Source organism: Triticum dicoccoides, chromosome 3B (genome assembly GCF_002162155.2).
Source record: "Triticum dicoccoides isolate Atlit2015 ecotype Zavitan chromosome 3B, WEW_v2.0, whole genome shotgun sequence".
Classification (NCBI taxonomy): Eukaryota; Viridiplantae; Streptophyta; class Magnoliopsida; order Poales; family Poaceae; genus Triticum; species Triticum dicoccoides.
The window spans coordinates 83,174,364-83,188,734 of record NC_041385.1 but is presented as its reverse complement, the minus strand read 5'-3'; the positions used below and the strand labels follow the sequence as shown (position 1 = coordinate 83,188,734).

The 14,371-nt window shown below is 47.0% G+C and overlaps 1 protein-coding gene across 3 annotated transcripts; it reads right to left on the bottom strand.

Annotated features, from left to right (window-relative positions):
- Window positions 1–2,369: 2,369 nt before the first annotated feature.
- LOC119274889 (transcription factor GTE8-like) lies at window positions 2,370–10,463 on the bottom strand. Of its 3 annotated transcripts, none has more exons than XM_037555635.1 (11): window positions 10,008–10,463; window positions 8,427–9,675; window positions 8,197–8,334; window positions 7,450–7,517; window positions 6,883–6,955; window positions 6,720–6,779; window positions 3,906–3,965; window positions 3,701–3,813; window positions 3,575–3,617; window positions 3,371–3,492; window positions 2,370–3,291 (listed from the first exon to the last, which is right to left on the bottom strand). In XM_037555635.1, exons 2-11 carry the CDS (start codon window positions 9,643–9,645, stop codon window positions 3,040–3,042), a joined length of 2,148 nt encoding a protein of 715 aa, XP_037411532.1. In that variant the 5' UTR covers window positions 9,646–9,675; window positions 10,008–10,463; the 3' UTR covers window positions 2,370–3,039. The 3 variants fall into 3 exon arrangements, with proteins under 3 accessions (XP_037411532.1, XP_037411530.1, XP_037411533.1); XM_037555633.1 differs by having other exon boundaries at window positions 8,427–9,672; XM_037555636.1 differs by lacking the exon at window positions 3,906–3,965 and having other exon boundaries at window positions 8,427–9,672.
- Between the last annotated feature and the right edge of the window lie 3,908 nt (window positions 10,464–14,371).

Here is a 14,371-nt window from a genome sequence, read left to right as displayed (position 1 = left end):
GCACCGTCAAAGTTGCCTTCCATCACAGAAAAGTTGCTTTGGATTTTAATGTTGTGTTTCCTTGATTTTCCATAACCATTTAACACACGTACAATTGTTAGTGAGCTTGGGCCGGTATCGTCTCGTCGTTAGTTCAGTGCTTAACTGCATCCAATCTATCTAGGTTCAGTTCGGTGCTTAACTGCATCCAACTCTATCTAGGATCAGACCAAGTCTTTGGATAGATTGTGTAAACAGGGCCAACCAAGGGTTGCACCTTGGTGTTTCTAAGCCTTGTAACGATGTGCAAAGGATGTAAACCCTCTGAACATTGAAAAAGAACATGTAAAGTATGTAGAGGTTCATCAATCGCTTCATTGCTTTTGAAAAAGATGTCAAAGGAGTGCAAAGGATGCAAAGATTGTAGAATGTGGACGCATGTGCACCTGTTCGTAAAGTCTGTACTGTTGTTCTCGTGTACTTGCTTTGAAGTTTGGTGTGCACGAGTGATTCAGTTTCAATTTCATCAAAAAAACAGAAGAACAGCAAAGCACACATCAACCCACGCACAGGTCACAAATCAATTTGGTGCGAGCCGTCGAGCGAGATGCACAGGTGCGTGACGCGGCACTCGGGCAAGCCGGTCGCAGGTGCAGCTGATGGACGCGATCTGCGCGAAGGACCCGAACCAGCCCTGCTTCCCGCACGAGTCCTTCGAGGTTGCGGGTCGCGCCATATCCGAGACCACACTGTTGGAACACCGCGCGCAGGGCGGCCGTTGCGAGAGGAGGCGACGGATCAGCCCTTGGTGCTGGCCGACAACACGGACGAGCCACCGCGGGCTGACCTAAGCACCAGGTCACACTCTAGCGTGGGCTCCGTGGTGGCCTTCCCCGATGGAGCCGCGGCGGTTGGCTGACCCAAGCTCCAGATCCTAGAAAGAGGGGGAGGAGACGGTGGCGCAGCTGCTCTATATCCCCCGCCGACCGGCTTGCCGGGCTCCTCTAGTCTGCCACCTCCCCGTCGACCTCCGGGGCGTCGTCGCCGGCGCTCCTCCGCTTGTTCGCCGCCTCTGCTCGGCGGGGAAAACAGGATTGGGCTAGTGTGTATTTTTCTGAGAGAGATAGCGAAGCATGTCCCGCTGTGTCCCCAAGCGGTTTAATTCTTTTTGCGGCGTCAGCGGACGATTCGCTCCGACCGTGGCACACCTGGCGATCACAATTGCGGATAGACGATGCGCAGGCGTGTGCGCTCGGGAGAGCTAATTAGCACAGCTGCACCTTTTAGAATGCAGGATATTTGTAGCATCTGTCTGCCTTTAACCCTGCTCGCCCACAAACCAAACGGGTGACAGCCATCAAAACCAGGCTATCCGTGTCCTGTTCTATGGTCCATGGAGGGATAGCCCAGCAGCAACCAAACACATTTGTAAACCGAGATTCTATCTTGACCTTTATTCAACAAAGGTTTATACCAACTCTTGAGTTAAACTGTAGATATTCTGAGCCCTTCATGAATTCATGTTTTCTGTGTCTAGCGTGTACTAATTTGTACTCCCTCGTTCTTAAATATATGTTTTTTAGTCATTTCAAACAGACAACAACATATGGATGTATGTTGATACATTTTATAGTATAGATTCACTCATTTTGTTTCGTATGTAGTCACTTTGAAATCTCTAAAAAACTTATATTTGAAAACGGAGGGAGTAAAAGATAAGGCCCTTTTACAGCAACTATTATCACAGCTAGGATTGGTGATCCCAGCCCCCTCACCCAATCCGCTAGAGGATTAACAGCCAGTTCTTTTAGGGCTTATTATGGCCGGCTGTGATAATAAGCTGCTCCCTCCCTTTCTTCTCCGAGGGTTTGGATGGATAACGCCCCTGATGAGGTTATCTCTTTACTTGTAAAGGATGCTACTTTACTTATGAATGAATAAAGGAGAAGAAGTTTATCAAAAAAAAAAAGCTGCTCCCTCCCTTTCTAAAAGCTCAGCCTACATTTTTATTTTTGAAGCCTGCTAATTAAGTGTTAATTAGTAGACTTCTAAAATAAAATTTTAAATTAGGCTTTTCGAATAAGCTGGGAGGCGGCTTATTTCCACAACGCCATAAGCCCCAAAAGAATTGGCCCTAAATCCGTTACAGCCGAACAAGGCCTTGGGAGGAAGAATGCACTTTAAACAATCTGAGCTGATCAGTCCGTCCTACAAATCTAGGCAATACATTCAAATTAGTCAAATTGAACCGTAGCCAAAACACATTACTCCCTCCGTCTCAAAATTCTTGTCTTAGATTTGTCTAAATACGGATGTATCAAGTCACGTTTTAGTATTAGATACATCCATATCTAGGCAAATCTAAGACAAGAACTTTGGGACGAAGGAAGTACTGTACTATGTAGTACCTGGTGATAATCATATAATCTTTACTGGTGAACAATACACACTATCTGTCTATCCGTGTATACAAAATGAACAATCGTAGATGCGTGCATACAAATTTTGGCAGATATTGTCCCGCTTGCACTTCACACTCACAGAAAGCAAAACACCACAAACCAGGACTTCAGTGTTCATAATGCGTACTGGACTGTATTGAGGCAATATCACCAAAGCAGCTGGATTTGGGCGTCTTACAGCAGCGAAAGTGTCGGTGAGAAGTGGTACTGAGCCAACATCTGACTGCGCGCGAGTCAGAAGGAATCTTCCAGAAGCCTCCATCAGATTAATACACCCAACAACAGCTCGCAGCATCGTCTTGATTCCGAGACCGGGAGGAATACTTCATTTTAGAGATGAACTCCATTTTCATTTGCAGCTGGATTTTGGTGGGCCTCGATCTCTGTCCTCCCTTCCCTTCCCAAGGGCGTGCATCCTGCAAGCACATGATTTAACACCTCCAGCAGCATCAAATTTGAGGGAATTCTTCTGTGCACCGTTTGGGAGAAAATGTCTGACATGTGCGCAGCTACCAGCAATTTCCCCATGTGCGTCGGCCAGCTGAAACAGGCGATTGTTCTGTCTTTGACCAGAAGGCTCCAACATGTCAAACAGACATTAGTTGATTTCTCCTTCATCCGCATCTTTGCTGCATGGTTCTTCTTCCTCTTCTTCCTCGTCTACTTTCATAAATAGTCCTAGTTTTTCCAACATGCTGCCAGAACCAGGAAGAAAACTGGGCATGCCATCCTGGGAATGCTCTGGACTCGTTTCATCAACAGAACTCACAATATGTTCTGTGGTGACTGTACCAAGCATTTCTAGGTCCTTGGGATCGACGCTGTCATTAATTTCTACAGTTCTCTCCATCTGCATCAGGTTTAAATGAACTCTTAGCTATAAGATAAAAGATGAGTTCCATGGCACCAGCAAAACTTCATTCACTTACCTCCTGCAAGGCCTGACGAGCCCTTTCCCTCTCAAGGTCCCGCTTACGCTTAGATTCGGCCTCTGCTTCAGCTCTGCGAGCTTCCATAGCTGCATTACCTTCAGCCAAAAGCCGTTCTTTCTCTGTGTCCATAGGCAAGACAATTCTCAGAAAAGCAGGAGCTTCCTACTTAGCAGCAAACAAACAGGTGTATACGATTTTTACCTTCCTTCTGCAGTTTCTCCAGCTCCTCCTGTTTATCTCCACCCTGAGCTCATTAGGTAATTACATGTCAGGAAGAGGTGCAGCCAATGATGAAGGAAAGAAAGCTAGATGTAAAAGCTCCTAAACCTGGCAGAGAATCCCACGAGCTTTCACAATTACATCAGCATAGCGGCCCCTCAAAACAGCTGCTCGTAAGAGCTTGTCCGGGGAGACTTGCCTATCAGGTTTTGCACTCTCCCCTAAATTTTTCATTGGAAAGGATCAGATGCAGATTAATGCACCAAGACCCCTTGGTGATCTCATATGAACCTGCTTACAAAATCATGCTTACCCTCAGGTGCAGCCTTCGACTCATTGTCCTGCTCATGGAGTTCCACATCAGCAGCAGTGCCTGTGATTTAACCGTTGGTAAGTATGACAAGTCTTCTTTACTATTAAAGGGGAGTTTGCCTTCGTAATGGTTTGACCTCCCACGTCCTCACCTCCACCAATTTTTACCATAAAACCTTAAAAGGAAAAACCAAAAATAAACATCTCGTGCCCACACACAAGGTATCCCCACAAAAAAAAAGGCCATACAAAGGACCTGCCTTACAAAGGCAACCACATGTCAGTACATCCTCCAACTTCTCCCCCGACCTGGGAGTACTCGTCTTCCCACCTCTCTCGCTCACGAATCAGAACCACCCAGCCCGCACGGCAGCGCCCCCTCTACCGTGACCACCCCCGATCTAGGCGGTGTACAGGAGTACGCAACTGCGTCTCTGTCCTCCCTTCACCGTGCCTTCATCCCATAGCCCAAGATACCAGGCGGCGACCGGCTGAGCATCAACGGACATCATGGATCAAAGGCGGCGATGCGAGGTCCATCTACCTGTCGATGAAATCCATCCTCCGTGTGATTGTCTTTGTGACACACTCCGTGAGGCCACCTCCACACCGGTACGCTCTCCCGTCTGCCTCTTATTCCCTTTGCCTAGGCACGCGCCAACCGGGCTGACCCTTCGTTGACTAGCGGCGAAGGTGTTAGAGTTCGTCCCGGGGCTGCATATGGAGCACGGCGACGTCTCCACCCTGGCATTGCTCAACACCAACCTCGAGACGGAGGGCTGAAAGTTCTCACTTGCCGTCGAGGCCTTCCATGAGTGAGTCCACAGCGTCGCCTGCTTCCTCTTCGGCTGGATCAAGGTGCAACTACCCAGCTCTTCCTCTTCCCTTCGCCTCTCCTAAAAAATTTAAGGTTCTCTTCTTGGTCTGATTCCTAATAGACCTCAAGCTCAATCTTGATTAATTGGTTATGACCTGCACTATCATTGTTGATACAGATTACTGCAGTAACTTTCTAGGTGGTGTTTGGTTCGATGGCAAGGCTGGGTTGGCTGAGGATATCCAACCACTCTTTGTTGTTTGGTTGGGTAGGATTAGATTGGTTGGATGGCCATGTTTTGTTGTTTGGTTCAAAGGATAAGAGGTGGTTAGGGATAGCTATTTGTCTGTTTGACATGCCACTGTACTTTAATATCATAAGTCTAACAGATACACAAGCGCGCGCGCACACACACACACACACACACAACCAGCCAAGCATCCTCTAGTAATTTGAAGAAAAACTTCCAGATAGCTTATTTTTCTTGTTCATCTATGGTAGTAAATTGAAAAGGAAAAAAAACTTCCAAGATTCACATACACAAGCGCGTGCGCACACACACACACACACACTATCAGCCGCACATCTAGTATGCTCTAGTATAGCACACGCATAAATTAGTGTACATGCAGCTGTTATCTTGTATACAAGTAACAAGTATGCACACAATCATCCGTGAATTTAACAGATCAGGCTTGCAGTTCATAGAGCAACAAATCAGGGAGTAGGGTTTCATAGCCGCACATCCTCTAGCATGCTGCAGTTTATGAATTTAACAAGTATGGACAGAAGCATGGGAATTGAAAGGACAGAGCCAGCCGCAGCCTAACCCAGCAGAGGAACGGTGTGGGGGTGAGGTAGGATGAGGGCAGCCAAGCAGGGCTTGATGTTGTGGCGGGCGTTCGCGAGGAGTGCGGTGGAGTTAACTCCTGCTGGACCCAGTTCTACATAGCCTCGCTCTCAAGTGTGGCAGCGCCATCGCGGATCCACCCAAGCCGTCGTCACCGCCGCATGGCAAAGCTGCCGCCTCCACACGGGGCACGCGCACTGGACTGGAGAGGGGGCTAGATAGACATGAGAGGAAGGGCGAGGCTTGCCCGCCGCTGCGCTTCTCTGGCCAGCGTTGGCGCCGCCGCAGCAGCCGCCAACTGCAAGAAAGAGAGCGCGGAGAGCTTGGGTAACTGACACGTTGGTTTTGTTCGGGAGAGGTGACTGAGCGAAAAAAAAAATGATTCACTAGCGAGGTGAGCATGGTTGCCCTCAACCGCCATATTTTGCCTGCTGTTCACAAGCAGATTTTGGAGAAATATTCTCAGCAGTTTGGCTATCCCTATCCTTTTAGGCCTTGTACAATGCTAGATGCTTAGGAAGGTGCTAAAAAATAAACCGGATGTTTCTGAAGCACCAGTGCCTAATTAAGCGTCTATCCTCTGCAAATAAGCACCAGTGCTTTAAAAAACAATGGTATCCATCTAGCTATGATGTGGAGTTGATTTTGTGAGTTCATTGATGAGAATCAACAAAATAGTTGTTTCCTATTTCATACATCTACTCACTTGTTAGTATATCTTTAATGCATGTGTATATGGAATATGGTATCGTCCTTTCTTGGAAACCACTGCCATAAGGAGATGAAAAAAAATGGGAGAATGTGACTTGCCAGGGCGGAGCAAAGCCAACAAAAGGAGGGCATGGACAACTACCGCAAGGAGTAGAAAAAAGAACTACAAGAACATGACTTCATCCTAGGTGGAGGCAAAGTTGACGAGAGGAGCACAAACAATGCTAATTGTCACCGTGAGGTTGAATATGCAGCATAAATCCCATTGTGGCTGTATGTCACATATTCACTAATCTAGTTAATATTAACATATCAAATGTGTGACAAATTGTTTTCAAAATGATATGAGCGTGTGGTAGTCGCCAAAGTTGTAGAAGACATGATGCAAGTGATGGCTGGTGGGGAGAAAAAAGCCACAGGCACACGGAGGTGCTTACCCTCAGGTGCAGCCTTGGACTCATTGTCCTGTTCACGGAGTTCCACATCAGCAGTAGTGTCTGTGATTTAACCAATGGTAAATGGTAAGCATGACAAATAGAAGTAGATTAAGAACAGCTTGCAACAACAAGCAGCTAAAGGGAGCATGGGGATAGAACTTACGGTTAGCATCAATAGGGCTAATAACATCATCACTCTTTTCTTGCTCTGCAGGTTGTTCTGGTATTTTAATACCCTACAAATTAGGAGAAACCATTTATTGCAGCGCAACAAGGTTGGCCAGCCATTGGAAATGAAACGACAAACTCTTGCCACAACATTAGTAGAACTGAATATCGTGATTACTGATCACAGTTGACTCAGACTAGTGTAAAGGTACAGCAACCAGATCACCATTCTTCTACCTGGTTTGGTCTGACCAAGGCTGAGTCAACCAATGAAGTACAAGCTACAAAACTAACTGCAAATACAGATAAGGCATGGTACTATCAAATAATTGGACAAGGAGGGTCAAGTTGCGAACAGAAGGGCTAGTGACTGACTACAGATGCGGTAAAAATAATGACAAGGGAATAATGGATGAATGTAGAGAGCTGAGGAGAGATAGAATCAGTGGGGTTTAATCCTGCTAACGCACTCCATTGGTCCATATGTTCACTAACTAAGATAGTCCTTACTACATTAACTGGCTTAATTGAAGGATCACCCAGCAAGAAATTGCCAAAGTACCTTCACAAGCTTTGCTGGGCTACCTGCTTTTTCTGGTTCGCTTTCAGCGTCACTGCCTGAGTCGGAATCTGCATTACCAGCATAGCAAATACGATCTGAGGACACGCTTTACAAGATAAATATATCAAATACAGTAGGGTCATGTAGACAACTGGGACGGGCTGTTTAAGAAAACTAACTGGTACAAAATATCTGTAGTTCCCAGTAATAATCTCTAGAAAGCATGTACGGTGCCCTTGCAGCTATGTATGACCCCTTGCACCACATATTAGTTCACTAAGAATCAGTGTGAGGTAATTGCAGGATGGCATTCTTGAAATCCTAACTACTCCCTCCGTCCCTTAATATAAGAGCGTTTTTTACAGTGTCAAAAACGCTCTTATATTATGGAACAGAAAGATAATAATTAAATTTCTACCGATACCTCTAAGTCTACAGAACGATAATAATAGTTTAAAAAGGTACTCCTAAATGACAAGCACAAATCCGTAAACTCATATAGTGAAAAATGTTTCCTTCTCAACTTTTTACTTCACAACCTTCCATAAACTCATAAACTCAAAGTTCACTAAAGTTTAGCCAAAGAAATATGAACTAGGCATAAGCATAAACCTCTATGAGAACATGAGAAAGGAAATATAAAGATGGTCAAAGTAATCAGAGCAGTGTCACGGAGAAACATGTTTTACAACGATGTAACCAATGGTAAACACAATGTAGATAACTAAATAACTCATATGTACACACCACTGGATGAAGATCCCGAGCCACTGCTGGAACTACTTGGACTACCACATTTGCTTGTCCTGATCTGTGGATCCTTCTCTATCAATATAGGGGATGCATTGCCGCAAATGTCCACATCCTCCTCAACAGGCTCACCACCTGAGTGCACAAAAAGGTCGATCTCTAACAACTGCATTGATGACATTAAAGTTAAATCTATTGAGAACCTCAAAGGGTGCATGACAAAATACCTTTGCAGGGATTTGTGGATGAATGACTGAGGCCAGAAACATTCACAGCCTCATTCTCGGAAGGCTCAGATTTTGTCTGCTGATGATCTCTCTCATGCAAGTACTTGTCCACATGCTTCTTCAATTCTAATAGTATGTCATCACTCAGTGCATGGATATCAATCTCTATCTCTTCATCCCCAAGCTGATCTGTATTGTTGTCGATACACTGCTGTAACATATCAATGATGTGACCAGGTAATTCTGGATCCTCAGACAAAGAAGCTAAGCAGTTTCCAAAGGATTCTTTCTCCTCAAATGTCATCTTCGGCTTCACAATCTCAGCTGGCCTGACACAATCTATTGACAGGTCACTGTGGTCCACAGGAGGGGTCTTTCTCCTCTTTGAGTCAGCCCTGTCAACCTCAACATGTGGCTTAGTGGCGGCAGAAACTAATTTCTTCTCAACTGTTTTCCATCTGGACTCAAACATTTTATTCAGTTGAATGGCCATATCATGCACTGCATGCCCTCGGGGATTATACGTTATCGCATTGTTAAAGGTCAGCCCGACATCAGCTGCAAAATCAAAAGGACTTGTGTAGGAACCAGAATCTAGTTTCTTCTTGATGGTCCCAAGGTCCATCGGGTGCTCGATAATATCATTATAATCTGGAATATTCAGCTTTTCCACATCTACTGGAACATTAAAAATATGACTAAATTTCTGAGTCATCAGCTTCTTCAAAATAGCTTCGCACTGCTTCAGAATTGTAGCTTCAGGCAACACTGTAGACGTTTCAGGCCGGTGTTTTGTCGGCAAGAAGCGTCCCTTGGCACCACGGAGAACATGGCTCCCCCGTTGCACTTTTTTAGCTCGAGGGGCAGCCGACGATGAGAAACCAGGTGCCCGGCTGACAGGCATGATGGCCAAAAACTCTGGCCTCTTGAGGAGATATCGGACAGAATCAAGCTCTGCCCGGAATCTCTTTCGAAGGTAGCGCCGCTCGGACGACGACAACTTAGACGGGACAAAGATCTCTCGCTTCACATCAAAGCCATCGCTATTAAGGCTGATGCACTTGCGTTTTGGCGCAGAGGAATCTTCGGAGTAAACACGAACAGGGCTGCCCGACTCACCTGCAGTCTCTGCATACCCCGCGCCCCGGTAAGCTATTTCGGCATAGCCCCGTTTGATCTGCATCTGTGGCCTGTACTCCATGAGGACCGTTGGTGTCATGTTACCAGGCGCCAGCTAGGCAGAGATCTGCTGAATAATAACAAACAGCTTCAGCCACACACACACACACACACACACACAAGCACACAGACAACAAACTGAAGCCTATAGCGGATTGAAATGAAAGCACACAGACCGAAATTTACAGGTATTCAAATGTTGCGCAGCAAAACCCTAACATTGCACTTGGCCCTAGGACCAATCCGTACCAAGGGACCAGCCGTACTAATGAAATGAATCAGAGCAGGACGGTGACATGTGCAGAGAGTGAAACGAATCATATCTCTCTAAATCCAAACAGAAGCTACAAATGTGCAGGTCAACGATTGGATTTCAGATTGGGAGTCTGGAAGGGGATTCACCTTAGGGCTGGAGAATGAGGCTGTCGGGGGCGGGAACAAGGCCGCGACGTGCCCCGTGATGCCCTGCCCGGCGCAAACGACCTCAGTAGCCGCGGCTCGAGGACAGATCCGCCGCTGCGGCTTGCCGGTGAGCCGGTGAGCGCCTCCGCCCTCCACCTGCAGGCTGCCGCACGGCGGTGGGCAGGACTGCCGCCGGGGCGCCGGGCGTGCGGGCCACGGGGGGCTCCTGGGAGCGGGACGGCGAGCGGCCGTGGATTCTCCGGGCTCCGGCCGTGGCGCTCGGGGGGACGGGAGGTGCAGGGTGCGACGCGGTGGGCGTCCGTGGCCGCTTATCCTTTTCCTCCTCGCCTTAGCGACCGAGCCCGAGCCCGAGCGGCCGAGCCCGAAGTGGAGTCAGGTCCTGCGCACGAGTCTAGTCGGGACCCGAAGTGGAGCGGAGCAAAACCATTTGGTTCGGTGCGACTTGCGCGCCGGGGGTGGGTGCTCTCGGCGGGCATTTATAGGTGCGGGGTGGGGGGTGCTCTAGGTCCGGTACTGTTTGGGGAGCGGCCGTCTTTTGCCGAGCACGCGGATAGGGGGCGGGGTGGCTTGGAGGTGAAGGATGGTGACACGTGGAAGCAGACGCGTGCCTGGGTCCTAGGACTCCTGGCCTGCCTGTTTTTGGGGTGTGTAACGGGTACGGGGAAATTCTAACTCCGAGCAACTCTAGCAGGTCGATAATGCGGTTGACATGATGCCAAGTATATGGTCACAAATGGGTCCACCACGTTCCGACGCTTTAAGGCGATAGCTGGCGATCGCGAGGCGACCGCGCGGCTGTGCTAGGGTTAGGGTTTCGGTGACGGGGGTGGCTTGACTCCGGCGGTGCTCCAAGGTAGCGACGGCGCTCCTCTGGACTCGGGCTGGTGTGTCTGTAAGCCTGCCCTGTAGCGGCGCTGATGGCGGGAGGTGTAGATGAGAAGACGCCGACGGCGACTCCGGGGAACTCGACGACGGCCCCTGGTAAAGGGACGGTGACGCCGCCGATGAGAACAAAGGTCGGATCTGCTGCGCAGAGAGACTCCATCTCTCCTGTGGAGAGCAAAACCCCATATCCGTTGGCGAGCCTTTCGGCGGGACTTGGCGGGATGGCCCTGATGGAGAAGGAAGAGGCAGGATTTGTGTTTGAAGATCCAACTCCGGACATCCAGAAACGCCACAAGTGGGCGGCGGTGGGCAAGGTCTGCTCGCCCCGGCCTCTGAAGATGTTTGTGCTTGAGAAAACCATGCCTAAGGCATGGGGACTGCACCAGGAAGCAAAATTCAGAGAGATCGGACCTAAAATCATCTCAGTTCAATTCGATAGCGAAGGCGACTGGAGACTTGTGCTGAATAATGGTCTGTGGCAATACGATTTTGCGGTGCTGGTGATGAAAGATTACGAAGGAGATAAAAGGCCTTCTGAGATGATATTTGATAAGTAGATGTTCGGGTGAAGGTGTCTGACTTACCACCTGACAAGAGGACATAAGTCTTTGGGAGGGCACTGGGAAACTGGCTGGGAGAAACTGTTAAGGTTGATGTTGACAAGGATGGTGTGGCGCGTGGGAACCAACTACGTGTTCGAACTAAAATATCTGTGTTTGAACCACTGATCAGGGGTTTCTTTCTAAAGAAAAAGAGCGATGACAAAGAGAGAACTTGGTTCGAATTTTCTTACGAGAAGATTCCCCACTTTTGTTTCGACTGTGGCCGCCTGGTTCATGTTAATGGCTTGTGTGTTCCTCCAGTAGAACCGGTTGCTCAATGGGGAAGCTGGCTGCGGTCTGATCCGGGTAGGAATGCAACAAGTAAGGAGGAAGGGGCAAGCGGAGCTGTTAGCGGCGGAAATAGCATGGGCAGTTCGCGAGCTACAAAAGCCTCTGATGGAAGACATGAGCAACCAAGGGTACGAGATTTACCTACTAAGAGGAACCTGGGCACTAAGTTCTCCTTCTCTGCTGACAATCGCACTGGCAACAAGCAGGGAAGATATGGGGAGGAAGTTGAGAGTCCTAGCAAGGACAGATACAACCGCGGCTTGCCGAGGGAGCAGGATCTTTGTGATGATCTAGAGTCCAGACGTGAGCATGATCTCCGAACAAAAGTGATGGGCCAACACTCCCAAAGGCAGGTCAATGACAACTGGGCTGCATAAAGGGAGAGGAAGGGGGAGGATAAGATGTCGGTGTATGTGCAGCGCTATGGGCCGGTGATGTCTACTACGTAACCTTCTTCTTGTAGACGTTGTTGGACCTCCAAGTGCAGAGGTTTGTAGGACAATAGCAAATTTCCCTCGAGTGGATGACCTAAGGTTTATCAATCTGTGGGAGGCGTAGGATGAAGATGGTCTCTCTCAAACAACCCTGCAACCAAATAACAAAGAGTCTCTTGTGTCCCCAACACACCTAATACAATGGTAAATTGTATAGGTGCACTAGTTCGGCGAAGAGATGGTGATACAAGTGCAATATGGATGATAAATATAGGTTTTTGTAATCTGAAAATATAAAAACAGCAAGGTAACAAGTGGTAAAAGTGAGTGAAAACGGTATTGCAATGCTTTGAAACAAGGTCTAAGGTTCATACTTTCACTAGTGCAAGTTCTCACAACAATAATAACATAACTAGATCGTATAACAATCCCTCAACATGCAACAAAGAGTCACTCCAAAGTCACTAATAGCGGAGAACAAATGAAGAGATTATTGTAGGGTACGGAACCACCTCAAAGTTATCCTTTCTGATCGATCTATTCAAGAGTCCGTAGTAAAATAACACGAAGCTATTCTTTCCGTTCGATCTATCATAGAGTTCGTACTAGAATAACACCTTAAGACACAAATCAACCAAAACCCTAATGCCACCTAGATACTCCAATGTCACCTCAAGTATCTGTGGGCATGATTATACGATATGCATCACACAATCTCATATTCATCTATTCAACCAACACAAAGAACTTCAAAGAGTGCCCCAAAGTTTCTAACGGAGAGTCAAGATGAAAACGTGTGCCAACCCCTATGCATAAGTTCACAATGTTACAGAACCCGCAAGTTGATCACCAAAACATACATCAAGTAGATCACGTGAATATCCCATTGTCACCACAGATAAGCACATCAAGACATACATAAAGTGTTCTCAAATCCATAAAGACTCAATCTGATAAGATAACTTCAAAGGGAAAACTCAATCCATTAGAAGAGAGTAGAGCGGGAGAAACATCATAAGATCCAACTATAATAGCAAAGCTCGCGATACATCAAGATCGTGCCAAATCAAGAACACGAGAGAGAGAGATCAACACATAGCTACTGGTGCATACCCTCAGCCCCGAGGGTGAACTACTCCCTCCTCGTCATGGAGAGCGCCGGGATTATGAAGATGGCCACCGGTGAGGGATCCCCCCTCCGGCAGGGTGCCAGAACAGGGTCCCGATTGGTTTTTGGTGGCTACAGAGGCTTGCGGCGGTGGAACTCCCAATCTATTGTATTTTCTGGAGGTTTCAGTATTTATAGGAATTTTTGGCGTCGGGAACAAGTCAGGGGGGGTCTCCGGGCTGTCCACGAGATAGGGGGGGCACGCCCCCCACCCTCGTGGGCAGCCCGGGACTCTTCTGGCCCAACTCTTTTACTCTGGGGCTTCTTTTGGTCCATAAAAAATCATCAAAAATTGGCACGTCAATTGGACTCTGTTTGGTATTCCTTTTCTATAAAACTCAAAAACAAGAAAAAAAACAGAAACTGGCACTAGGCTCTAGGTTAATAGGTTAGTCCCAAAAAATCATATAAAATAGCATATAAATGCATATAAAACATCATATATGGGTAATACAATAGCATGGAACAATCAAAAATTATAGATACGTTGGAGACATATCAAGCATCCCCAAGCTTAATTCCTGCTCGTCCTCGAGTAGGTAAATGATAAAAACAGAATTTTTGATGTGGAATGCTACCTAGCATATTTCTCAATGTAATTTTCTTTATTGTGGCATGAATGTTTAGATCCAAAAGATTCAAGATAAAAGTTTAATATTGACATAAAAATAGTAATACTTCAAGCATACTAACAAAGTAATCATGTCTTATCAAAATAATATAGCCAAAGAAAGCTTATCCCTACATAATCATATAGTTAGACCATGCTTCATTTTTGTCACACAAAATACTCCCATCATGCACAACCCCGGTTTCAGCCAAGCAATTGGTTCATACTTTTTAATGCGCTTCAGCTTTTTTCAACTCTCACGTAATACATGAGCGTAAGCCATGGATATAGCACTATGGGTGGAATAGAATATGGTGATGTAGGTTGTGTGGAGAAGACAAAAAAGGAGAAAG

Coding starts and splice junctions, on each gene's coding strand:
- LOC119274889 (XM_037555635.1), bottom strand. CDS start 9,645: ATGACACCAACGGTCCTCATGGAGTACAGGCCACAGATGCAGATCAAA. Junction 6,780..6,882: donor TAGCCCTATTGATGCTAACC/GTAAGTTCTATC, acceptor GTTAAATCACAG/ACACTACTGCTGATGTGGAA. Junction 3,814..3,905: donor GTCGAAGGCTGCACCTGAGG/GTAAGCATGATT, acceptor TGAAAAATTTAG/GGGAGAGTGCAAAACCTGAT.